Consider the following 27,102-nt stretch of genomic DNA (forward strand, 5'->3'; position numbering starts at 1 on the left):
CTTTGCCACTATCCACCCGGGCTCCATCTGGGTGTACTTCTGGCTTGCCTGTACCTCAACTTCAAACACAATGCATTTAGGGAAATCCCCATCCCACATATATGACACCAAGGGAAACCTGCTCTAAAACCTCTTCAAGGCCTTTTCACCAGTCAGTGCTATCGACTGAGTAATAACAATTTATTAAAAAATTCTATATGAACTCCTTATAGGTTAAATCAGACCTGCAGGTCTTGTCCATTGTACTTAATTGGGAAATGAGTTGAACATGCTTTTTTTGTTATTTCTTGGGATAAACAGGGCATAGAAGGAGATTAAAGCTACTCCATATTTGATCTCCTTGCAAGGCAAATAGATTACCAGATCACAGATTATCCCTCCCCCCCCCCCACATAATAGACTCCTGCTAACAAAACAGTCACAACAAATGGTGATGGAAGGAAGTTACATACTTGTAATCTAATTATTTACAGGGCAAGGACACAACATAAAGTAGCTTTGGTTTCCCTGTTTAACTGAAAAAAGTATTTCAGCATAAGACTTATTTATTGAACTTATGTTAAACAAGGGTTATACTTCTCCTTTAAAGAAAGGGGAAACAAAATCCTTTAATTGTTATTTTAAATGTTATTTTGGTTGGTGTACTATGCAGTTTGCTTTATTATAAATCATGGTCTTCCCATATCATTAACCAAAAGCATCGGTTTTCAGTCCTGCTGAGTTGTAACAAATTATGAAGGCATAGAATGCAGGATTCAGTTTGATAAGTTGTAAAAACGTTTAGCAAAATTTCTCAGGATCCTAAGACTTTTTGCCATGTAACACTCAAACCCTAGAGATTTATCTGAAAATCCTAGAGATTTTACTGCAGTGGGCAATAGGAGTCACCCTTCTGTCTTATCTAAATGAGAGTCATAGACCTGAGCAGTAAAAAATGCAGATTATTTTATGAAAGAACGTAGAGTTACTGAGGAAAATGAAATATTCATGCCCTTTGCTTGTGTTCAGTGAAGTTCTGAATGTGCTGGAGAGCAAATGTGCTTCCGCTTTTCGAGAAGGCAGTGAAATGCGAACAAAGGAATTAAAGACCTGTACGGGGGAGACTATTTGAATCTTTAATGGATGACAATATTCACAGAACATACAGTTGTACATGAGATTGGCAAAAATTGAAAAAAATGTAAGCACAGGCTTGATGAAAGGAATGTAGCATGTGCTATATAAACGTGCCTAGAACAGAAAGATGATAAAATATAGGCACTTCATTAAAGGGACAAAGAAGTTTTTGGAGAAAAGAGCCATCTTGTATCTTTACAAATTGCTACTTTTGAGCACTAAAAAACTAAAGAACCCATATGGTACAGAAAATATCAATAAATGCAAAATCAGGACAAACACTATTCAGATTCATTTTGTAGGCCCAAAGAATTAAAAATAAAACAATGACATATAAAAAAGAAACGGACACATTTTCAAAACCCATGCCTGCTTTGCATACATCGAACTGATGATTTGGCAGGGCAGGTGGTAAGTCTAGGGATAATTTGAGCCTCTTAAAGGGGACCTGTCACCCTAAGAGATAATTTGAAATTCTTTTATATTGTGTTTATTAAGCAAAATAAACTTCAATTACACTATATAAGTAATATAAATCTTGTTTCATTTAGTCCTGGAATTACACAATCACAGCAAATAGGCAGGTGCCATTTTGTGGACACTGTTATTAAGACAAGCTTTGTATCACCCCAAAATCTTGTGTATGTGCCAGAATGGGAGACCAGATGCTCAGGCCCATGCACTGGCAGTTAGATGGTGAGGAGGGAGGGGGAAAGTGAGAGCTGAATTGAAAGTTAAAGTACTTGTCTGCCCCGCCTCTATGCCTAAGGCATAGAGGCAGGGCAGGCAATATATGATTGACAGCTGGGATTTTGAAATGCCTTTATAATGGGTTTGGATGTGTTAATATAAAAATGACTTTGGGTTACATGTTTAATTTGAAAAGGACTTTTATTATACAGCTTTTGATGTCTGGGTGACAGGTCCACTTTAAAGGAGAAGGAAAGTCATTTTGGCATTTTACTGCCAATAGATTTGCCACATTATTGCCACCTAGAACACTATATTAATTCTGCAAAAAGCATTACCATACCAGAGTAAAGAGCCCTAGAAGCTTTTTCTGTTTGTTTAAGATTGCAAATGCCATTTAAGCTTGGTCTTCCTAGCTTCTTGCTGCAGCTCTAGCTATTGGTAGCTCAGATTACACATTCCAAAGGGAGGGGGGAGTGAGTTTCTATGAATTCTTGTGGGAGGGGGGAGCAGGTGATGGGAGAGAGTTGTGCAGACCCCGGGAATGAAGGAATTTTCTGAGAGAGGAAGTCTGATACCGAAGAACATGTTTACAAAAAATGAGACAAGAAATCCTGTGTTTCTTTTGATAGAGGACTCGATGCAGCATTTCTGTGAGTGCTTATGGCTGTATTTACATAGACCTTTCTCATAAAGCTTACTTAGTTTTTACCTTTCCTTCTCTTTTAACTTTGAGCTCTGTGCTTTGTGCTGGAGATGCCATTAAAAAATGTTACAGGCATAAGACCAACTGCTAGGTTTATGGAATACTTTTCAGGTGCAATTTGGCTTCCATTCATTTACATAGCATTTGCATTCAGTGTTAGTAATGAGCCCTAAAGTTGGGTCCATTTATCTCTCATGGGATAAAATGTGCAATTTAAAAGCACTATTATAAGACTAGTAGGCAGAGCTTATAAAAAAGCAAATTAGCCTAAAATAATTTGCCCAATTAATAAAATAGGTATAAAAGTCAATTTTTTCCATCTAACACAAAAAGCTAAACCTTGTGTGTTTAACACCAAAATAAAAAGAATTGAAATGGGTCCAGAGATGTGCTCTAGAGTCATGGATTATTGGCTGACATTATCAAGAACACATAATACAGCCCTTAATGAGCCATACACCCAATCATTTCCCAAATGGGAGCAGCAAGAAAATGAACAAATGACTTAAGATTATAGCACAGGTGTTTTATTTAATGTCTGCTTTGTGTCAGTAGCTCAACTACGCCGTTACATATCCCAGATGTGGTTGGTCGACTGCATCTGTTTCGGGAAGCCCCAGGCCATAAATGTGGCAAATGGGAATAACATGTCTAGAATGTGTACAGACTTATGGTGTTTGATTGAAAGAGGTACATTAGGCATATTTAACCTTGCAAACCTTAGAGAAAAATTAGCTTTTACTGTGCTTTGCTGTAAAATCAAACTGAGTCACAGAAAACAGACAAAAAAACATAACACACCTTTGTCTTAAGGAAAGCAATAATCTTGTTTATAGCATAGGTACTAATCGAGGATCTAACAAACAGCCCCCTAGCTTGTTTCTAAAGGGAAGCTGGGATTTGTACAACAGCTGGAGAGCAACAAGTTGACACCCCTGTTTACACCCTTGATTGTCTAGACACAGTAAGCTTTTGTATTTATATCTTGGGCTGGTGCTGAACTAGGTGGTCAGGATGCAACACGGTGTTCCAGAGAGTGCCCCAATGACAAATCAAATTAATTTGTTCTGGAAATATTTAATTTTACTTATGACTGATCATACTTCATGAACATGGATTCAATCAATACAATACAATCAATTCAATCAACACCGATTATTCCACTGGAAAAAACAATTTTAAAAATGAACATTTTCCCTAGCATACCTTGGTGACTCTCGTATCTAGGACTTCTCGCACACTGCACCCATCTTCCACCCGCTTTTCCCCGTCCCATTAGGCACTGCCAGACTCTCCAAGCCTTTAAACGGTCTCTTGAAAAACTCACCTTTTCACTCAAGCCTATAATCTAAACCCTCAGAAATGCGAGCAACCCTAATCTTTCCTCAAACATTCACTAACCACTGGTTTTCAGTTCTCACTCCGCACTTACTGTCACTTTGCACACCTACATGAACTCTAACGCCATGCTAGTTACCCTGACCTTATGTCTCAGCCCTCCCTTTTGGAATGTAAGCTCTTGTGAGCAGGGCCCTCCCCTAGTGTCTCCAATCCAAACCAAATGTAACTGCAGACCATTTTTGTGAATTGTTTATATGTAAATGTTAACTGTTCTGTCTTTTGTACCCCTCTATTCTGTAAAGCGCTGCATAAATTGATGGGGCTACATAAATAATAATAATAAGCACAGTCATTGGCTGGAAAGACAAAGACATCGGCTGCCAATTCCACTCTGCAGTCTAATGACAAATGTATGCAATATGATAATTGACCTATGGGCCACTTGGCCCTCACACACAGATCTTTTTATGTATGGCCAACTTTAGACTAAAGATAATTCATTAAGGCATTTCAGACATTGGCAGAGTAAGTAAAATTATTGGCAGAAGAGAGAGAGAGAGAGAGCACACCCCGTGACAAGATAAACCACTAGAGATCAAGGGAAAAATAATGACTTGCAGAGTAATAGGAAGCATATCAAAAGATTCCATAGAAACAAGTTTTTATGTGCAGCCATGTAAGTAGATTTTTACAATCTATGCATCACCCAGAGGGACTTCAAGTGCCAGAATCCATCACTTTTTCAGCCTAAAAGGGGTGAGCACAGACAGACCATAATGGTTTTATTCCAATTTGCGGGAGCAGTATGTCTATGTTAAAAAAAGAATACCATTCTATTTATGTTATGAAGTTCATATAGTATGAGTTAAAGTCAAAAAGAAGGGATATTTTCCCTTGAACTCTGAACTATGTCATTTATACAACCATTTCTAAGGCTTTGAACTGCAGTCTAATGACAATAAGAGCCATGCCCATCAAATGCAAAAATCATGGAATCATGGCAATTCTTTTTATAACTGGGCATTCTGCCAACATCTTTACACAACAACAAAAAACTTAAGAACATATAGAACTGCAAGCATCTCTCGCCCAGCTCAAGTAATTGTTAATCACTAAAAAACACAATACAATGGAACAGCATGGTAAAAGCCACTGCTTATTGAAGACATTTAAAATTCATGAAAACATGAAAGCTTATATCTAACTGTAGCATTTGAATTGGGGAGTTCAACCCTCTGTTAGCATACCCATAAGGGTATCAGGTGCAAAATACTGGAAGAACCTCACCTTGCATGGGGGTCAATATTCAACAGCAAAAAAATCTGAAAATCAAAGCTTGAGAAAGGGTCCAGAGGGGCCCGAAAAACGTTGCTATCCTTTTATGTATGTACTTGGGCAAATAAAACACTTTTTTACACGGCTTGCAAATTTCAGTGTGCTACTGGATTTTTTTGCTGTTGTATATCTAACTGTAGGGCACACAATTCTGGAAAATAACACTACTTACATATGGTGCATATAAATTTTGGCTTTTGAGGTCTACTAGAAGAGTAATGAAATGGAAAAAACAAAAAGTAAAGCAGTCTCAAAAAAACAAATATCTCTTCAGTTATCACCACTGCCAAATTCACATTTGTTTCTTGAAGTTTTGTTTGATGAAAAAATTATTGTACCTACTACTGTAAAATATGGCAACATCACAAATCACCAGAGATTACCTGTCTAAAACTTCAATGACTTGATATTCTTATATTTTACAGAAGGGAGTACATACTGTGTCTGTGTGAATGTCTTGGTATCTGTTTTGATGAGTACTGCTCATGCTTTTGGGATGTGTCTCCATACAGCTTTTGCTAGCATTCATGGGAAGGAAGTGCAGATTCATCCAGGTTTTTGTGGGGCTTTACAATTAAAATAATGGGGATGTAAAAAGGCAAAAGTCCATCAAGTTACAAATGAACCCCAGCACACATGCATCACAAACATAAACAGACCTATCTATATACTCCCACTAACTGTATTCTTCCATTACTTTTACTAGTCTATTCAAAGATTGCTGCACTATCTCTAGCTCATTAATATCTGTTTTAAGCGCAAGCGTCCAAAAAAGTTGCATAAGCGTCCGAAAAAGTCGCATAAGTGTCTGAAAAAGTCGCGCGGGCGTACGAAAAAGTCGTGCAAGCACGAAAAAATCTGCAAAAATACGCTCGGACCTCCGAGCGTTCGCGTCTTAATAAATCCCCCCCTATGAGTAAAGTAAGTCAAGAATGTCCCCAACATACTGCTAGTGTATAACTTGCACTTATGTTATTTATACCAAAGTGCATAACCTTGCATTTATCAGCACTGAACCTCGTTTGCCACTTTGCAAAATGGGAGCATAGAACTTTTAGTTTTGCACAATTTAGTATCATCAGCAAAGATAGAGACAGTCATTTCAATGGTCACCTCAGGATCATTAATAAACAAGTTAAAAAGCAAAGGACCAAATACAGATCCCTGCGGTACTCCACTAACAACACTGGCCAATTTACAAAATGTTTTATTTACCATAACTCTTTGTAATCTATTTTTCAGCAAGTTCACTACCAAAGCACAAATATTATGTTCCTGGTCAATATTTTTTAATTAATCAGTTACCTTCTGTGTGGTACTTTATCAAACGCATAAGCAAAGTCTGAGTAGATCATATTAGTATTATCATTATCAGTAGTTACTGCTAGAACCAAAATAGTCTTTCCAAGTAGGTTCCTGAACTACCTGAAATAAAAAGTTGCCATTTACAAACCCACTAGCTTTCTCCAGTCAGTGTTTGGATAATTGAAGTCACCCATGATAATAACTTAACCTAACTTTTAAGCTTCTTCCATTGATCATTTTCTATGTAATTATAAGTTTAGCTGAGATCTATAGAGATTAGACACCCTTTGAAATGCTAACCCTGGTATTTCTTTAGTGCATTACATTAATTCTGGTGTATTTTAATCCCTCTATTGCTCTCTAATTTCTTTTCCCAATTACACATTTCATCTCTCCAGGTCTAAGTAATGTCACTTAAAACACAATTATTTGTTAATAAAATCAATTCCAATTCCATTTTACCTGACAAGCATAACCCCCCTCCGTAATATTTATTATATAAGTGTAGTGTCAGATCTATAGTTACTGTTGAGACAGTTTTCTTTGTATCAAAGGGATCTTCTTAACTGCTATGGACTCCCCTCACTGCTTCCCCATGACCCCTTTTCTAATCCCAAGGGCCATCTACACTTGCTTCCACTTAATGCTTTGATTCAAACCCCCTTGCCTAAACACTTGTCTAGCCTCTTAGACAGTCTTTCCCCTAGCCCATGAACCCCATTGAATTGAACTGCAGTTTGTCACAGCTATATAAAATGCAGGAAAAATCAGCCCAGTGTTCTAGGAACCCAAACCCTTCTTTCCTGCACTTAAACTTTAGCCACACATTTAGCATCCTAAACGCCCACTCCCAAAATGACATTGAAAGACCTTTCCTGAATTTTAGATCCTAGATTCCTGAACCCACTCTTAAAGGTCATACTTCTAGCATAAATTGTGTAATTAGTATCAATATGTACCAGGACAGCTAGCCAGCCAATAATTTATCTACCAGGTGAAACCCTAGCACAAGGGAGACAGCAAACTTTTTGGTTGTGGCGATCCCGACAGCATAAGCAAAAGCCCTATCTGCTATCAAAAGGCTGTTTGAATGATCAGCCCCATCTAGAACTGCCGCACAGTCTGGCAAATCTGTTGGGATTCACAAATCCTGGATCAGACTCCCTTTTCTGTTTTGGCTTTCTGTTACCCAGCTGACAGCCTACTCATCCTCCTGCTGTTCTCTTTCCCCAGTACTATCTGACCCAGCTAGGTCTTGCTCAGTGAGCAAGAGACACATCTTAAGCTTGTCAGTCAATCACAGTGTTGCAATATGTTATTCTAGAGCTCTCATGCAAGCTTTTAAAGTGGCTCATTTAACCCATGAGAAACACCCTGGAACCCGATTCTGCATACACACAGCAGACTGTGCACCGAATCATATCTTAAAACAAGATTTTGTAGCTTAATAGCTGTGAATGACATTATAAGATCTATAAAGGGAGGTGTGTCTTCTGTACCAGTCATTAAAGTGCTATTAACATGTATAATAAACAACAGCTGCCAGTGGCGTAACTACTCGCAGCGTTGGAGGTGCAACTGCACCTGGGCCGTACCACCATGGGTCCTGTTGCAGACACCAGTGTGAGAACTGAGGATGGAAGGTATTTATGAGACCAGAGGTTTGGGAGGGTGCATCCAGAGGGTGAAGGGAAGCAGCCTAGGGAGTGGGGTTTGGCTAGGGGGCAATTCCAGCACCCAGGCCTAAACTACTCTAGTTATGCCACTCTGCTGTTCAGGTAGTTGCTGGCTGGCAGATTACTGTGTGATTGAAACTGTAATTAAAACTCTTTCTCTGTAATTAATACATTTCTTTCTACACAGTACTTTAAGAGGCCATCAGATTAGATGTCTTTTGCAATCCCTACTCTGCTTACAATCCTTACACACACAAAAAATCTCATTCTTAAATGTAGAAAATGTTATTCCTAAAAGGTCCGGCCCCCTTAAGAACATTTGCATAGCAAACCTCAAAGGGAAATCGAGGCATGTAGAGTGATGTTAACCACAGGATGGGGGCAGCAGAACAGCAGCCAGGCAACAGTCACCACAGGCAGCTCTCTAACAGCCATTCTACAGAGTCATAACACTGCTGGAGGGAATGGCCCCTGACAGAGGGCTGACTCAGCGGGAGGTAGTGGTTTATGTAATCCACAGCAATCCATTATTACAAAGGAGCTTTCACAAACTCCCAAGCGCTGGGCACAGCTAAGTTATTGATTAAAGAGACAGCGGCGGAAGCGCAGACAAAAGGAGGAGGGAGGGAGAGCAAGACTCTCATCCATTAAGGGATGCTGCTATCCACCAATTAGAAAAGAAAAAATCATTACTCAGCAGCCATCAGCGACCTATAGGCAGCGATGAAGCGCAAACACTTAATTTATCTCTCCCCCCTTTCCCTCCTCCTGATGACAGCCACCTCTTAGGAAATCCAATGACAGCTATTAAGAGATGCTTCTACATACAGATTAGAGCACACAGTGTGCCAGGAATTGCATTCTTCCGCTAGTACTCCAGGGGCCATTCTGAACCCCCAAGCTAGAAAGGCTTGCTTCTCCTCATGATCATTTCATGGGATTTATATGAAAAAAAGATTTATTGCAAAGTAATGAATACTTCCTTGCACACTCTATATTTATAAATGCTTACTGAAGGAAATAAAATAAAAAAATGCATGGACTTGTGATGCATTTAGGGCAAAGCAACATTACAATGAATGGCAGCATGTAAAAAGTCCAAAAGAGATATGGAAGGCTCATCATCATAACCAGGATTTTCCTTTTTATTAACACAATTTCAAACTTCGCAGCATCTGTTTCTCTTGTCCTAAACTGTCTCTCACTCCTCTGCTTCTTTGCCTGTCTCTCATATACTTTGTCTCTGTCCCTCTCCTCGCTTCCTCTTCCTTTCCTCTCTATCAACCCTTAACAACTTTATTAACACATAACAATTGTATTTTATTACTAATAGCAACAGTTGTTACTTACGAGCATTAAAGGAGAAGTAATGGTTAATAAGCCTTATCAGAAAGATCTATGTAAATACAGCCATAAACACTCACATAAAAGCTGCTCTGAGTCCTCTATCAAAAGAAACACAGGATTTATTTTCTTCTTTTGTGTATACATGTTCTTTAGTATCAGACTTTCACCTCTCAGAAAAATCCTTTGGGGCATCTCAGTTTGCAGCTCTCTCCCTCTCCTCCTCCTCCTTCCCCCCCATCTCTCCTCCTCCCAACTGTATTATAATCTGCGATATCAGGAGCTGCAGCATGGAAGTTACTGAGACAAAGCTAAAATGGCAGCTGCTATCATAAACAAACACAGGGAGCTTCTAGAGCTGTTAACTCAGGTATGGTGGAGCTTTACAGAGAATAAATATAGCATTCTAGCTTGTACTATTTTGACTAATCTATTGGCAATCAAAATGCCTTTCCTTCTTCTTTAAGTTGCAAGTATAGACAGAGGGTGATTTCTTTGTTTAGGGAGGCTAAAGATGCCTATACATGGGCTGAAATACAGTAGCAATCGCTGGTCAATACTGCAAATTTTATTACCAGAACATCCAACAGTTTTTTATAGCAAAAAAGGGAGAGACATATAGAGCCCTTATTGGCTCTATATAGAGGTATTAACAGAGAACAAGGTGCTGTCTGGATCTATTAGTTTGCCTGATACACTGATATGCCCCTTTGCAATTTCCCCCATTATTGCACATTTTTCCAGGGCCATCTTTGCCATGAGGCAAGGTCAGAAACATATCACAGTGTCACCTATCAGCCATGTAAGCTAACTGCTAACTGACTAAATTGATATCCTGATGGGTAATAGCATCCTAGAAAATACCTTTGCATTGCACCTGTCTAAACAATTGGAACCATGTATTTGTGAGAAGGTGCCTTCTTCAAATGGTGCAATGCCAAGGTAATTTTAGTTACCTGCTGCAAGACAGATTTTCAATAGGTGACTGTACAGGGCAGTGAGCAGAAGATTGTATTTTTTCAGCAGGCCATCAGGACAAGGATCCATTAACAAGCCTATCCGGTCCTCAATCAAACAGGGAAATCAAACTTGTGCGATGTATGGCCACCTTAACTCTGTTAGTACAAAGTGCTATAATGTGCATTTTGGGGACTAGAACCACTTGTATTTACTGTGTCAGACACTTTTATGTACTTTATGTACAGGAAGCAGCATGAGTTGTTTCAGGCTTTTCTCTGCTAGCTAAAATATACTTTTGAAAAACTGCTCCATATGCTCTCAATAAATACAGTGAGAGGCAGTGGCGACTGACACCCCAAATACATTTTACACAGTGAAAGGCAATATGTTCTGACACCCCTTGCCCTTCCAAAAAGCAAGTTACCCAAAGGTTGGAGTAGATTTTAAACCATTCTGCACACAATAATATGTCAGAAATCATCTGTCCTGCTAAAATGCTCCTTTGCAACACCTAGTAGTAGGAGAAATAGTTGGAGAAGCATAGTCATATAAGACCAGGAGATAAGAACTAAATAACTGAGCTGCATTAAAGCACTTCTATGGTGCTGCACTGATTGTTTCCTTATGTACAGGATATCATGCATAATATGCCGAGATCGCTGCCCACACACAATTACTAGAACTTAAAAAGAACATTAATGCGTTAGAAAATAACATTATAAATGCTATAGTTTTTTTCCTTTAAAATTTGTTTATAGCTCTTTGTGATTTCTTTCTTTCCCATTGAGGGCAAAAATCATCAGGCTTTTTCATGATAAACATTTTTTCCCATTTGATTTATTGTGTCCTTAACGTTGTCTTTTTTCTTAAACTTGACATTCCTAAATGCATGTCAATATATGACTTTGCATTTATTGTCTTATTATATTTAACCTCATCTGCTATTTTCTTGTCCCTCATTTCTCTAAATGTATCTGTAATGTAGAAACTGAATGAATCACCTTTCATAATTTTGTGTCATTTGCAAAAAAGTAGACACTGATTCCAATATCATGTTTAGGGAACTTAATAAATGAAAGAATGCAGTCCAAAGGACAGAACAGACAGGCTTACTCAGGTGCAATCAGAGAGTATTGGAGAATATTTCATTAACAGCTGCAGCAGCATATTCAATGTATAATTTGTATTTGCCCTTTTTTTGCCAGATGAAAAACCTTGTATTTATCACAGTTTAAACACCAGTTGCCAGTTTGCTGCCCAGTCCTCAATTTCATTTAACCTAAATGACAATGAAATGGTTTCTAGGTGCCCTTCATGTTACTTTTTATACTAATGACCACTATGGTTTACTCTTAACGCTTTGCCTGCCAAGCATGTAGCTTTTACGTGCTGGCAGACAAAGGCTCTAACTGGCAAGAACATAAGAGATATAGGGGGCTATGTAATAAAAGGCACTAATTTAGCCCAGGTGCATTCACTCTTAGCAACCAATCATCAGGTAGAATTTACCAGCCACCTGTTTAAAAGCAAACATCTTATAGGTTGCTATAGGCTACTGCTGCTGGGCAAACTTACTGGTAATGCCTTTTATTACATATGGTGTCCTTTTTTGCAGTTAGAGGTCTATCAGGGTTATGGCCAGGAGCAGTAACACATAGCAACCAGTCACTAGGAAGCATTTACTGGTTATCTGTTTAAAAGCAAACATCTTATTGGTTGCTATGGGTTACTGCTCCTGGGCAAACATAATGCCTTTTATTACACAAGGTAGCTGTCTGCAATGAAGGACAGCGAGTCAGAAGCACTTACAACCCATCAATGCGGCTATTAAGCATTTTCAGGATCAGGTATTTTGATCACTAATCACCCTGTTGAATCAATTATTTTGTTATTTCATTCATTTCCATATTTTATTGCATATGTAACCCTGCATTATTGTTCATTGCTTTGCAGTAGAAAGTCATATGCATACATTATATCCCTTTGGATTTGTCAGAATATGTACTTGAAAAAAATTTAAGTTTTTCTGGGGTCTTCATAATGTTACCAGGTATTACAATACATAATACACAGGCAGGGTACTTTGCTTGCAGAAGCTAAATCAGCAGCTAATAAAATTCATATGCATTGTTTCCATTTTGGGGTCCCTACATGCCAATCTATGTATTTTGCACATCAAACGGTCTCCTGGCACCCATATTTAAGATGTTTTATCTTTTGACATATGAAATTGTAAATGATAAAATATGGAAAATTGAGCACTTTTGGCAATTTTCAGAAACTGCTAACTTTAGCACATCTCTGCACCTTAGTAGTTTGGAGTAGAAAGACATTACCCTTTCTTAATTATTAGAATGTGTTTCCAAAACTTTTGAGAGAATTTCTATTCTCCATAAATATATGGCTTTTTATGTCTTTACCCAGAGCTGCATCTACACCCTGTGCATAGTGTGGCAGCCTTAAGGAAGCGGCCTACAGGTGCCTATATGTAATTAGAAAAATTAGAAAAAAGATCTCTAACCAGATACTTGCCACTAAATCCAGTAGCAGACCTGAGGGGGGGGGGACAGAATACCAGTACAGTACAAATGAGCCATCTGTACAAGCGTAATAAGTGTACAAGGGTAATAAATACTGCCAAATTTAGCAAAGCTTTGCGCTGCTTGGTAGTTTGGACATATTTACCCTTTCTGGATTCAAAAGAATGCGTATTTTCCAAAAATATATGGTTTTCAGTGTTTCACATACTTCTTTTTGCTTTTATTGTAAATAAACAGGCAATGTGTTTTTGAAGTTGTTGAAATATAAGCCGTGAAATTAGTATGCACAAGTTATATTTTGGTAATTTTATGCACACTGATCATCAAACTGTTCAGCAGACCCCTGATATTGATATTTAGGATGCTCTATGCTGGTACCTAATGATATGTGGGAGATAAGATGCAATTTTCAGAAATGTAATCAAAATCACTAGCTTTAGCAAAGCTTTATAGTTTGGGAGTTTGTGGTAGAGAGGCATATATATTTTCCAAAAAAGTACACTACGTTTACAGGATATTAGCTCCTGTTTACGGCTTTACCCCACATTAAATACAGTAACTGCGCTGATTTTGCAGTAGGTGAAATGACAGCTTTGATAGTACATATACATTATTTTCATTTTGGGACACTTAGATGCCATATATTTTGGGAATCCTTCATCTATGTACTGTACATTGGTCATCAAATTGTTCAGTAGACCTCTGGCATTTATATCCATCACTATACATATTACCTAGCTTTGAGGTAATTTTTAAAATGCTTAGATTATAGTTGGGTAGTTTGGAGAAGAAAGATATATTTACCCATTTTGGATTTCTCAGAATGTGTTCTTTCCAAAATGAAATGGTTTAGTGTGGAAAACCTAGTGTGATAAATTCTGGGACTTGAATTCCCTCTGCCTTCCAGAGCATCAGTACACCATCTGATATGGTAAGCAGTGAGACTTTAGGTAAATTCCCAATGCCCAACACTGGGTGCAGAATTTTAAAATATGCTGCAATTGCCCATTTTTGCACTTTGCCTACCATGTGGGGCACTGTGCAAATAGCTGCAGGCTATGTGCACTGCTCTTTGAATCAAGCGAAGCCTCCGTTATGTCTCTATACTCAAGCTAGATGTCAAGAATGCATTCTATTCTGAGCACATCCCTCCTTCTACTGGTTTTCTTAATGGTCATGAAAAATTTAAGGTACAGAAGATTGTAGATCCCCAAGGCAGAGGTTTTGGGTTTACTCTGGAGATACTTATGCTCTAAGGCTTTTCACAAAAATAATTCCTGTTAAACCTTAGGAGCCCCTAATTGTAGCTCCTGAAGAAGGGAATAATGTAAGCTTCACCAGGGTACCAGTACGCTCTTCTACCTCTTGGTACATCAGGTCCCGCTTGACCTTCTGCATGTGTGCTCCTTGCACATGCTCCGTCATTTTGCGTTTCTTGCTACTCTTTTTTCTTTTAAAAGTCCATTTCCTGCACTGAAGCTGGCACTAATTATATCAGTTTCTGCTCAAGCTCTTATTCTGTAAATCTCTTCAGATTTGGACTACTACTGGTCCCAAAAAGGTGTTGGTGAAGATCATTGTTGGCAAGGTTTCCACTGTTTCTTAAGAAAGCAAGACACTCCAGCTGTCACAGTTAACAGTTACATCTTCATTCCTATTACAGTGTATGCAGCAAATTCCATCATGTTATGTTTGTGAACTGAGCAAATTGTGGCTTGCTAAAAGAAATCTCTCAGCACCACCATCCTAGTGTGCCAACATCCAAATATTGAAGGCTAGGGGCACAACGGATGCATTGGACCTGAGATTAATATAATTCAGGCAATTTAGGGAGTAAAGTTCTACAAACAGAACAATTTTCTGAACAATTTTCTATTGATTTTACAAAGATCTCGGACCATTGTGCTTTAGTGAAAATACCACCTGATACAGCAAATGAATAAGGTATGTCCCACAGATTCACATACTGGAATTTCTTTCTCTTTATCAGTAAAACTCAGCATGCTGCACACAGCTCTCAGCAAAGTCACATCATTCCTAAGGAATATAATGTGCTCTAATACTCCCTCTGAGGATTTATTATATCCTTCCCCCACAGTCTGTTTTGTCTGCAAAAGTCTCTCCGAGGATGTGTTTTAAGAAATGTATTTTGTCCCTGTGATGGAAATTATTCACAACAGAGGTTACCAGAAAAATCAGCAGAGGACATGAATAAAAGACTCTGACTTTGTGGCATTAATAGTAATTATTGTGGGAAATGCTGGTTAGGTTAATGTGATTTTCTACCTAGATCCTTCTAGCCTAAAAGAGATGAATTGTAATTATAATTGCATTTCTTTGCTGCTCATTTCCAGTATTACGTCAAGACAATCACATAACCTTTATGGCTATAATGGTGAGGGCATTAATACCGTGGAAAAAGCTTTTGTTGCTAAAGTATTAAATGCATTACTTGCATTTATTTGCGTCAAAATATGATGTGTCTTTGCTATGTCTGTAACATTACATTGCCTTAAGAAAGGTCAGATGTAGATTTGCTTATTACTATAGTTTCCCACCGAGAGTCAGAGAAGAGCTATATTGCATAAGGAGAGACTTGGTTATATGTCACCTTTGCTCCAAATATGTTAGAAATTAGCTGATAGCTACAAGGCTAAAATTATCCACTCTGGAAGGTAATGCATAATCACTTGGCTAAGCTAGATGGAATTTTTTTAAAGGATGAAGTTTTGCTAATTCATTAAAAACTCCCCAGGGTATTTGATGTGTAACACTCATCATAAATGGTACACTGGTATTCAGTGGGTACCTTTTTAATTTGTTTTTAGTCCTCAATTGTTGGTAGAAACAATAAATGGACCAGAAACAATGAGTGCTTTAGAAGCCAGACTGCTGCCTTATCTAAAAGATATGTCTTACATATTCATCTTCTAATTAAACATGGAACCCAAATTCTTTTAATATTAAAACATCAATACCTGCTATAAGGTTTTTAAAAATGTCAGCTGGCAATGATATATTGCCTGCCCCACCTCGGTGCCTCAGGCAGGGGCAGGCAGTTACTTTCACTTTGTATTCTACACCCCTTCTCATTCCCCCTCTCCTCACTGTCTATAACTGTGTATCCTGTGCATGTGCATTAGGTCCCCCATTTTGGCGCATACAGAAGATTTTGAGCTGATGCAAAGGTTGTGTTAATAACAAAATGGTACTTGCCTGCTTTCCATGATTGTAAACTCTAAGACTGAAGGGAAGATTTATATAATTTATATAGTGTGTTATATAGCAATTTTAACTTAGAGTGACAGGTCCCCTTTAAAGGGGATATTCGCCTTCAGACAATAGTCCAAATTTGCATTTAAATGTTTAGTTTTGAAGTTACAGACCATATAATCTTTGGATCAGTGCTACTAAAATTCTCACTGATCTTCTCTTCTGTAGGGGATATTTCAGATCAGGACTTGGCAGGCAACTAAATAAAAAAAAAAATGCACACTGAACTGGTTCTGCACATGCCTTCCCTCTCCTGCTTCATTTGCATATCTTTGTTACGATTGGCTGGCAAGATTTAGCCAATAGGATCAATGAAATGCAAATAAAGCAGGAGAGTAAAAGCATGTGCAGTAACCAGTTCAGTGTCAACTACCTGTTTGGGCTGAATGCAAATTGGTGTCAGCGATCCCTTACAGAGAGAGGAGGGAGCATGAGAGAGTTATAGCAGTGCTAATCCTGGTCTGTAGATACAAGACTACACATTATAAATAATGTTTAGATAATTTACAAAAACTATTGTCTGAAGATGAACATCCCTTTTAATAGAGTTAGAGACCCCAACAATTTAATAAACAAAAGTTTTTCATTAAACAAAAAAGCATGTGGTATACAAAATATGATCTTAATGATCTCTGTTTGTCTGCTTATCTCAATTTGTCTACTTCCAAACTGAATTTTTGCTGCCTTTTTTTTTGCTGTGACCCAGATGGTTCTGAGCTTGTCTTCTCCCTGGTACCTTATTCTACTGGCCTTTCTTCATTACACTTTCTCCTTGCCTCTTGCCTTGCCTCTCCTTGCAAGTCTAATGTCATTATGTGACACTTTTGGGTCTCTGTCTTCATGGATGACAACTGGAATCTGACATTATGTTTAAATCAATGTTAACCATTATTTTACAACACCTCAGACATGGCATAGGCCATTGAATCATAGGACAAATTAAGGTATACAAGTCTTTTTAATTTACAACTATCTATACATACACTAAATTTCATTATAAAGATTTACTATGTGAGATGTTACATGTGAAACCATGTCCTGATGTCTATTTCAGTTCTGTTTTTCAACATACCTTTATATGTTTAAGGCAATTCAATTATATTTACATAGCCTTTCATTCATTTACAAGTGTACTTATAATGTGTGCTGATAGAGTTGACCAGTTGAGCAGATGTCTTATGTAAAAGCAAATAAAACCCTTGTTAGTACTGAACCACATCAATACTTATACTTCATTTGGGCTAGAATCACTTCTATATCCATATAGGAAGAGCCAGACAGCTGTCCTATATAATAAAAATGGTAACGTCAGGAATACCAGGAAATGTACACATATGTTTTTATATAAGATAGGTGCGAAGGTGCTAAGGGGATGTCAAGGTTTATTGGGAACTTTTCTTTTTTTCTGCCTTTTTTAACGATTTAACAGAATACTGCCCTAGTTTTAACCCTGACATACAGTTACAAATCTGAGTAACAGGAGCTGAAAGAAAATAGCTTGACTTAGTATGCTGCAGGTAAAATAAAAGCAAATCCCTGGTTCCTATGGGATGTTGCGCAAAATTACATTTGCATTTACTTCCTAACTAAGCCCCGATACTTAATTGTCCAATCTATAATTTATGGTTAAATAATGAGCCTGACCTAACATATTTTATAACAGGGCAATAACAATAATTGGTGTTAAACTATCCAATTCTTTCTGTGCCAGCAGTCTGCTCTCTGATCTGTACTGCATGTAATCATATAAATAAATGCCTTGCTTATATCGAAGAGCTATGGCACTGTCTCTATGGTTTTTTCATGTGGTACAGTAGATTCTCTATTTTACGGCACTAAAAGGGTTAAACACTACTTAAAACGTTTTAGAGAACCTTGCAATGGAACAAAATCTCAGTAAAATACCACTGGCACAGTCTTTAAGATTAACATTATTTCTTACACAAGAACGAATCAGTTCAGTGGTACAAGACATTTCTGAAATAATAGGTCAGTTGATTGCTGGGACAGCTCCAGCTAATGCAAGGGCTGTATTCATTGTGCTGCCTGAATTCTAAAAGCCCAGATCCAATAAATCTCCCAAGGGCCTGTAGAGCAGTACTAGAGAATGATGACTATGTAGGAAGCAGCACAAATGGCACTCTTGTTCTGTCAAACCCATGCACAGGGGTCGCTTGGAAATGAGCCTCATGCTTTTGAACAATTTGTTTCCATTTCCCCTGCCTATCTCATTGGGTGACCAAGGAAAAGTCAATGCAAGGCTTAGAATTTACAAAAAGAACAAGGTGGAAATTGGCTGAATTTCAGTGTCTGACATTTTATGGAAAGAACAAGATCCAAAAAGCAGAGTTTGAAGTTGAATAAAAACCTTCCTATAATTTACTGACACTATCGTATTGATATGAAATGCTACTTTATATAGTGACTGCTAAAGAGTTTAATAAAACTGAAAGCACAGAATGGGAGGAACGTAGTAAATGATGCTAGATCACTTGCAAAGAGTCACAAATAGTAGTCCAACATGCTTGCCATTGAATGAGGTTCTTACTCAATTTTAAAATTAAAGCCAACTTTTACTTAGATATAGTATGTCCTAATCGTATCATCTTATCAAAATCCTTAACTGATTTAAATTTTTTTATATCTATTTATTTTTTAACAATATTTTACAATTAATTGCCTTTTTCTTCTGCATCTTTAAATAGGGGTCACTGACCAAGGCAGCCAAAAACCTGTTCTGCGAGGCAACAATTTTGTTACTTTTAATTACTCATTTTTCTATTTAGGCCCTCTCCTATTCATTTTCTTGTAATGTTATTTAAGTCAATGCTTTGCTGCTAGGGTAAATTTGACAATAGCAACCAGTCAGCTGCTGAAATTCCAAACTGCATTTGAAAAAGCCTATTAACTAAAAAAACAAGAAAAAAAAGAAAAAATAAGAAATGAAAAGCAATTGCAAACAGTCTTAGAATATTACTGTCTGCATCATACTAAATTAATTTCATGGTGAACTACCCTAAAACTGACTATTGCTGCCTGGGGTACCTATGAACATTTATAATTAGATCCAGTTTGATCAACTGACTGCACATCTCATTGCTTGGTATATTTTTTTTACTTCACAGCTTCTCTATTTCCATTAATAATTCCCCACATTACTCACAGTTTACAGTTCTACTTTTTTGCGTCTACTTGCTAGTTGTGTCCAGAGAAATCAATATATGACTTACCCTTTGCTTTGCAACATAGATTATCCGAAGATAGCATAGCATCATCAGAAATATCAAGGTGAACAATGGAATATACCATCTGGGGACAGAAAATGTATACAGTTAATGTTACATTGGAGGGTCATTTGGAGGGGTTGAACTTTATGGACTATTGTTTTTTTCAGCTGAAATTAACTAATACTATCTAACCTTAGAATAGTAGTGCAATAGTAGTAGTTGTTACCTATAAAAAGTACAAGACAAGGGAATATTTTAAATGGTTTATTTGTTAAAGGAGCAGTTCACCTTCTGAACACTTATTTCAGTTTAAGTGTTTCCAGATATTATACCTGAAGCAACAACATTTTTAAATTATTTTCTCTTCTTTATTTGCAACTGTTTTTGTAAAACTGAAACTCAATGTTTCTCTCTCTGGTGTTTAAGTCTGGCAGCTCAGAAATCCAGAACAGACTCTGCACAGTCAGTAACTGTCAGTCAGTAAGTAACTATTGTATCAATTATAACAGTTGCCTTTAATGAAATAGAGGGCCTGTGTTCAGCAGGACTTATGATAAGAAATCAACTAATGTGTCAGAATAGAACAGTTAACAGAGTAGATCACAGAACTCAGGAAGGCATTGGTTCATTTATTTGTAGTGGTCTGACTCCAACACATAACATAACAGTGCTCAGCAGCATGTTAATAATAACTCTCTAGCCGCTGTCTGTGTGGACTGAACATTGAGTGACAGGGCACTGGGAATTGTCTATCCTTCCCTCTTGTGTTCTCCTAAGCTTAGTGCTGCTAGGTCTAGAATAAGAACCAAAGGATCCCCGGTTGAAGAGTAATAAGAGTTTTCAATGCTGAAAAAAAGCAGAAACCTTTACAGAACATGAACAAGTGGAATCACTAGCAAGAGAAGCAGGACGTTCACTCTGAAATAAGGAGCATCTGCTAAATGGGGATACGTTAATATCAAGTCAAATAATACATCTGATTGCAGGTTGCAAGTGTTTTCTTGTAATTTAAAGCTAAAAATGCTTTAAAAATATGAATACCTGTATCTGTTTGATCTGTTCCAGCCCCTAACTCCTGTAGTTTTGTTTTACAAAGTAGTTGAACCATTGGCTACACCACCTTCTTGCCAGCACTGACAACTCTCTTGAAAATTTTAGGGCTTACTTTATCAAATGCATCATGTTCAAATAGCTGCTAAAATGGCTTCCACTCAAAGGGGTTGTTCATGTTTAAATTAACTTTTAGTATTGCAATTGGTCTTCATTTATTATTTGTGGTTGTTGAATGACTTAGCTTTTTATTCAGTAACTCTCCAGTTTGGAATTTTAGCAGCTATATGGTTGGCTAGGGTCCAAATTACTACCAGGCAGTGGTTTTAAGAAGAACCTGAAAAATCAATAGAAGTGGGTCTGGATAGAAACATAAGTAATAAAAAGTAACAATAACAATGAAAGTGTAACTTCCAAGAGCAATAGCTTTTTGGCTGCTGGGGTCAGTGACCCACTTTTGAAAGCTGGAAACTGCCAGAAGAGGAAGGCAAATAATTTAAAAATACAATAAAAAAAAATGAAGAACAAATAACCACCTAACAGTTAAATCCTATAAGACCCAATCCCATGTAAATTACATTTATCACTGGATATCTTTAATATATGTTTTTTACAATTTCTCAGAATTATATTTATATTATTAAAAATTCAACTTTTAATAAAAATGATTTCTGAAAAAAACAAAGCCAGTTACTGGTCTTAAGGTTTGCTCATTGTTATTCTAATTGCATTTATTATAAAGCACCAACATATCCTGCAGCACAGAAGGGTATATCATAACTGACATACAGAAAAACTGATAGCTTATGAGGGTCATGCCTGCAAGAACCTAAAATCTATAGGCTGATTAAATGGATATTCTTGTCTGTAGTATAGAGACCTCAACTAATCCCATGTCATCATGGAAAAAAATATTCATTTCTGCACCTTTCAGAAAATAATGCTCAACTGAAAAATGTTTCTGGCAATAACATTATCTCCATCATTACATCTATGGTTCATAATAGCCTCTTATACATACAAGGCCTGCACTGTTTACAAATATTGGAACATGCATTTATTGGACATGTCCTCGATTTTTCTCTTGATGTATTACCTTTACAGGCAGGGGACATTTATTATTTTATATGAGGTCAGAGGTTAGAGTTTAATTCATTTTTTGGCATGTTTGGCCATCTTGAGGAAGGTGTTCTGGAGAAAGTAATCTGTAACATACATAGTATTGCAGTATAACAGATTACCATATATACAGTCATGGCCGAAATTGTTGGCACCCCAGAAATTTTTCCAGAAAATCAAGTATGTCTCACAGAAAAGTATTGCAGTAACACATGTTTTGCTGTACACGTGTTTACTCCCTTTGTGTGTATTGGAACAGAACAAAAAGGGGAGGGAAAACGTCTTGTGGACAGATGAGACCAAGATAGAGCTTTTTGGTAAAGCACATCATTCTACTGTTTACAGAAAACGGAATGAGGCCTACAAAGAAAAGAACACAGTACCTACAGTGAAATATGGTGGAGGTTCAATGATGTTTTGGGGTTGTTTATCTGCCTCTGGAACTGGGTGCCTTGAATGCAGGCCCGGATTTGTGGCGAGGCCACAAAGGCCCGGGCCTAGGGCGGCACAAAATTAGGGGCGGCATGCCGCCCCGCCGCAAAATAATTTTTAAATTTGGCTCCCATATGGAGCAATGGGGACCTCTCCCCACTGCTCCGTATGGGACTTTAAATGTTTGCGCATGCACACTTGCGCTTGCAGCCGGGGGGGGGGGGGCACGGGGTGGCCGCACATTCGTGCACGGGGGGGGGGGGGCGCCAATGGGGGAGAAATCCGGCGCTGCTTGAATGTGTGCAAGGCATCATGAAATCTGAGGATTACCAAAGGATTTTGGGTCACACTGTAGAGCCCAGTGTCAGAAAGCTGGGTTTGCATTCAAGATATTGGGTCTTCCAGCAGGACAATGACCCAAACATACGTCAAAAAGCACCCAGAAATGGATGGCAACAAAGCGCTGGAGAGTTCTGAAGTGGCCAGCAATGAGTCCAGATCTAAATCCCACTGAACTGTGGAGAGATCTTAAAATTGCTTTTGGGAAATGGTGCCCTTCCAATAAGAGAGACCTGGAGCAGTTTGCAAAGGAAGAGTGGTCCAAAATTGCCGGTGAGAGGTGTAAGAAGCTTATTGATGGTTATATGAAGCGACTGATTTCAGTTATTTTTTCCAAAGGGTGTGCAACCAAATATTAAGTTAAGGGTGCCAATAATTTTGTCCAGCCCATTTTTGGAGTTTTGTGTGAAATTATGTCCAATTTGCTTTTTTTCCTCCCTTTTTTGTTCTGTTCCAATGCACACAAAGGGAATAAACATGTGTATAGCAAAACATGTATTACTGCAATACTTTTCTGTGAGAAATACTTGATTTTCTGGAAAAACTTCTGGCTATTACTGTACACATAGAAATATGCACATATACTGAAGGAAATCCAAACTCACAGGTCTTATCTTGATCAGAAAGTTGAGTTTAATGCAAGCCAATGTTTCAGCTGTTACACTACATATATTAATATATGTAATCTGCATGTATACATTTAGAAAATTAATATATTATTTATCAGCACATACTGTACAAAAGACTACAGAATGATTAGGCTGAATGCTTTTAAACAGGACAAGGTGACTAATATCCTAATTTTCTACAACAGGGGGTACTTTATTTATTATAATACAAGTTGTAGTGAGTTATGTGACAGAAATGACACCACTAAGCACTGATATAACTGATCACTAAGCACCATTTATAAGGATATAATTTACAGAATATTCATGGATCTTGTGTATTACATAAATATATGTACAGTACATACATATATACATAACAGTGAACCTGGAACTTCCCATTTGCTAAGAAGGCATCTTAAAGTTCTTAAAGCTATCTAATGTATCTACTAATACAGGTATAGGATCTGTTATCCAAAAACCTGATATACAGAAAGCCTGTCTCCCATAGACTCCATTTTAATCAAATAATTAAGATTTTTAAAATTAATTTCCTTTTTGTCTGTAAAAATAAAACAGTGCTTTGTATTTGATCCCAACTAATATATAATTAATCCTTTTTCGATACAAAATAATCCTATTGGTTTTAATTAACGTTTTATTGATTTTTTAGTAGACTTAAGGTATGAAGATCCAAATTATGGAAAGACCCCTTATCCAGAATACCCTTGGTCCCAAGCATTCTGGATAATGAGTCCTATACCTGTACAACCACTTAATTTAATTAATATGAATGCCCATTCTCATCTAAGAATACAGTTACTGCAATGTTCTACTCAATCAAAAACCATACCGGTATTTACTTTACCCTTTTTATGTTAGACTCAACAAAGAACACTGGCAGCAGTTAAAGAGGTAAGTAATGTTAGCAATGGAAACATGAGCTGAAAAGCTGTTGCTGCGTGTTTTCTTGTAAAAGCAGAGTTCAGCTTTTTAAAAGGCAGCAACCAAACCATGTACAGTTTATGTCCCTCAAAAGCAGAAGCCTATATAGAGAAAAAGCACAAGGTTTGTTACTTGCAACATTACATACAGTATAGTATGTAGTATAGTGCTTAATGAGACTATGACTGTCTAGTAACTCACTTTGTAAACAGTTTTTCAACTATATGTTTTAGTATGCCAACAGTACACCAAAAAAAATTACTTTTTTCCATCTGCATACTGCATTTAACCTCCTCGGCCACTAAGCAAAATATTTTCCATCTGCATACTGCATTTAACCTCCTCGGCCACTAAGCAAAATATTTTCCATCTGCATACTGCATTTAACCTCCTCAGCCACTAAGCAAAATATTTTCCATCTGCATACTGCATTTAACCTCCTCGGCCACTAAGCAAAATATTTTCCATCTGCATACTGCATTTAACCTCCTCAGCCACTAAGCAAAATATTTCTCTATTACATCTATTCTTATCTTTATTAGTTTTTGCTAATTTTAACTGTGTAGTAGCAAACTTTCTAAATTCTAAGACAGGCTAAATGAGAACTCCTCAGCCCTACTTGAAACCTGAATTTTAAAAACATTTTCTGACTCCAGTTTTACACCTCTGTGAATACCCCTCCCACATAAATAAGTACTGACATGTATGTTAGTCTTTTTTGCAAATTAAAAAAGGCAAAGGACCCACAACTTGACTGCAAAAGGAGTGGCAATAGAGGGTTGAGAACAAATGAGTGAGGAAACCCACGGCACACTGGGAGACCCCTGAAAGAGACTGTGGTAGAAGATGTTAAAATAGACTGAAGTACTAGACAACAGTGTGGAAGATGATAGGGCGGAGCACCAACATGTAGACAAACCCTGGTCCTACAAAGGAGTAGCATTAGCAGACAGAATGAGGGCACCTGCTCATCAGAAAGGCTACCCAGTTGGAGGATTTAACCGGTGGTAGAGGAAGCAAGCAGAAAAACAGCAAATGGGGTAGTAGTCCTGTAGGGGAGGATTCTCACAACAGATTGCCCCTATAAATCTATAAAGAACTTAACTGATGGTGTGTCAGAGTGTGTCAGAGAATTATTCCAGTTTATCTTGTCCCATGCAGCTGCAACAAATGGGATAAAAAAGACAAATGCACTTTCTCAGCTGCCGTTTGATAATGCCTTCTGACTACACAGGGAGTCATAACTGTAATCACATTAGAAATAAAGCATTGGATTTATAGGACAAGGGAACTGCAACTCAGAAAAGCTAGAGACAAGTCAACTAAAAGACAAAAGAACACAGCAGTAGGGAGATGTAACAAAAGTCACAAAAGTGGATGTAAGTGAAGTTAAAGTGGGTAAAATGTTTTGGTAACCTCATAGAACTGTTTAAAGACAGTTGTTTTTATTTATGCAACCCTATGCCTAGATGCTTTCTGCCAATTCGATTGCATCGGTCCTAATTTTGAGTTATTAGAGTGAGAAAATGTAGTTCAAAATAATTCAAAATCTTATACCAACTTTTAATAAATTGCATGGAAAATAAAATTTCATTTAACAATCACATTCCTTTTGATAACAAAAACGCCTCTTTGCTGCGACACAAATACATCTTTTTCTCCATAATATTTTTTTATTTTTTTTTTAATATATATAGGGCGGGCGGGTGGGTGAAAGGAACGCCTTGAGCCATTTCCTATGAAGAAAGGTAAGTAACCTGTTCCCTCTCCCCCTTTTATACCCCTCACCACAGTGCCACATGACCTGCCTAGCTCTCCACAGCCAATCACCTAAAAGCCTACAAACTCACACACCTGCAACTTTGATTACCTATAGACCCACCCAAATCAGTAACACCTGTGAATCCCCCAAATTAACCCAATGATTACTAAGGAGAATACCGAATATCCTATATACCAGCTGCTGTTCCATGTACACTTAGGGCCTAATAAGTCCCCAATTGTCATGTGGGATAAACAGATCCTACATGGAACTCCAAATTCATAAACATGAAATAAAAGTGTCTTTTAGATGCCAAAAAGCACACAAATATGACATTTATGAAGCTGAAAATCTTTTTAATTTAATGTTCTTTTTATAACAATTTAGCACCAAATATGCTACTTACTTCAATTTCACTTCTTTATTGAATTTTTCCCAAAGTGAACACACGAAGCATGGCAATATCACCCAGGACAAACTGAAAACATACAGAGCACAGCACCATTATCCTGCCACACACACACATCAGCCACCACAGATCATCTACCCACAATACATTCCCTGAAATAAGATTAACTCTCAGTTCTGAATTCATAATTCTATAACTGAAAACTGTATTAGCAAAACACACGGCATATCTACACAGGCATAGCAGAGTTTCCAGTTTACATAGCACAACTTTAACTTTATTTTGGTACATTTTTGCAAATAAAAGGTTCTAACTCCAAATGCCTGGATAAAGAGTATACAGAGCCACTGATGTGATAAACCAAAACCTTTCTAACCAGTATATGGGGTTACAAGGTTTAGAATCCTAATTCTGCAAAACAAACGTATTTCTGTGGATGTGTCAGTGAAGCGTAACTATGTTTAGCTCACCAGGGTATGCATAATATAAGATGCAATCATTAAGCAACAGCTGAGCCAGGGCTCATACCATTTATTACCAACAGAGAACCGTTCTCTCTGCTGCAGACGTGGATTGGCGGCACTACAGCAGATAATTATGAAAAGACACCCATGAGTAATGGCGCGATTTGCATAAGTTTTGCGTGAAGCACAAGGCATAACCAGTGTCTACTGTCCTCTAACCTTCATTGACATGTGTTGATTGATGAAATTTGCTTCTGCAGAGCATTGTTTAGTTGACAGTATAATTTTAATATGGTTTCTATAATATGACATGGGTTAATATTAATAAGTTCAACATTGGCCTATCAGTTGGATAAGTTTAAGCACTATGAGCTTTACAGTAAAATATATTTTGGTTTCAGGATCTTCTTACTGTTATTATTTATTGCCTTTTGGGATGCAACCCCCATCAGCAAAACCAA

General features: G+C 37.6%; 1 protein-coding gene across 3 annotated transcripts in view; it reads right to left on the reverse strand.

Annotated features, from left to right (window-relative positions):
- LOC116408821 (cyclic AMP receptor-like protein A) overlaps window positions 1-27,102 on the reverse strand; it is a 262,366-nt gene that overhangs the window by 49,380 nt on the left and 185,884 nt on the right. For all 3 annotated transcript variants that reach the window (XM_031896805.1, XM_031896806.1, XM_031896807.1), the window contains one exon: window positions 19,517-19,595. In XM_031896805.1, coding sequence (XP_031752665.1) covers window positions 19,517-19,595 — 79 coding nt within the window. The remainder of the gene's footprint in view (window positions 1-19,516; window positions 19,596-27,102) is intronic.

The sequence above is a fragment of the Xenopus tropicalis genome, chromosome 2 (assembly GCF_000004195.4).
Source record: "Xenopus tropicalis strain Nigerian chromosome 2, UCB_Xtro_10.0, whole genome shotgun sequence".
NCBI lineage: Eukaryota > Metazoa > Chordata > Amphibia > Anura > Pipidae > Xenopus > Xenopus tropicalis.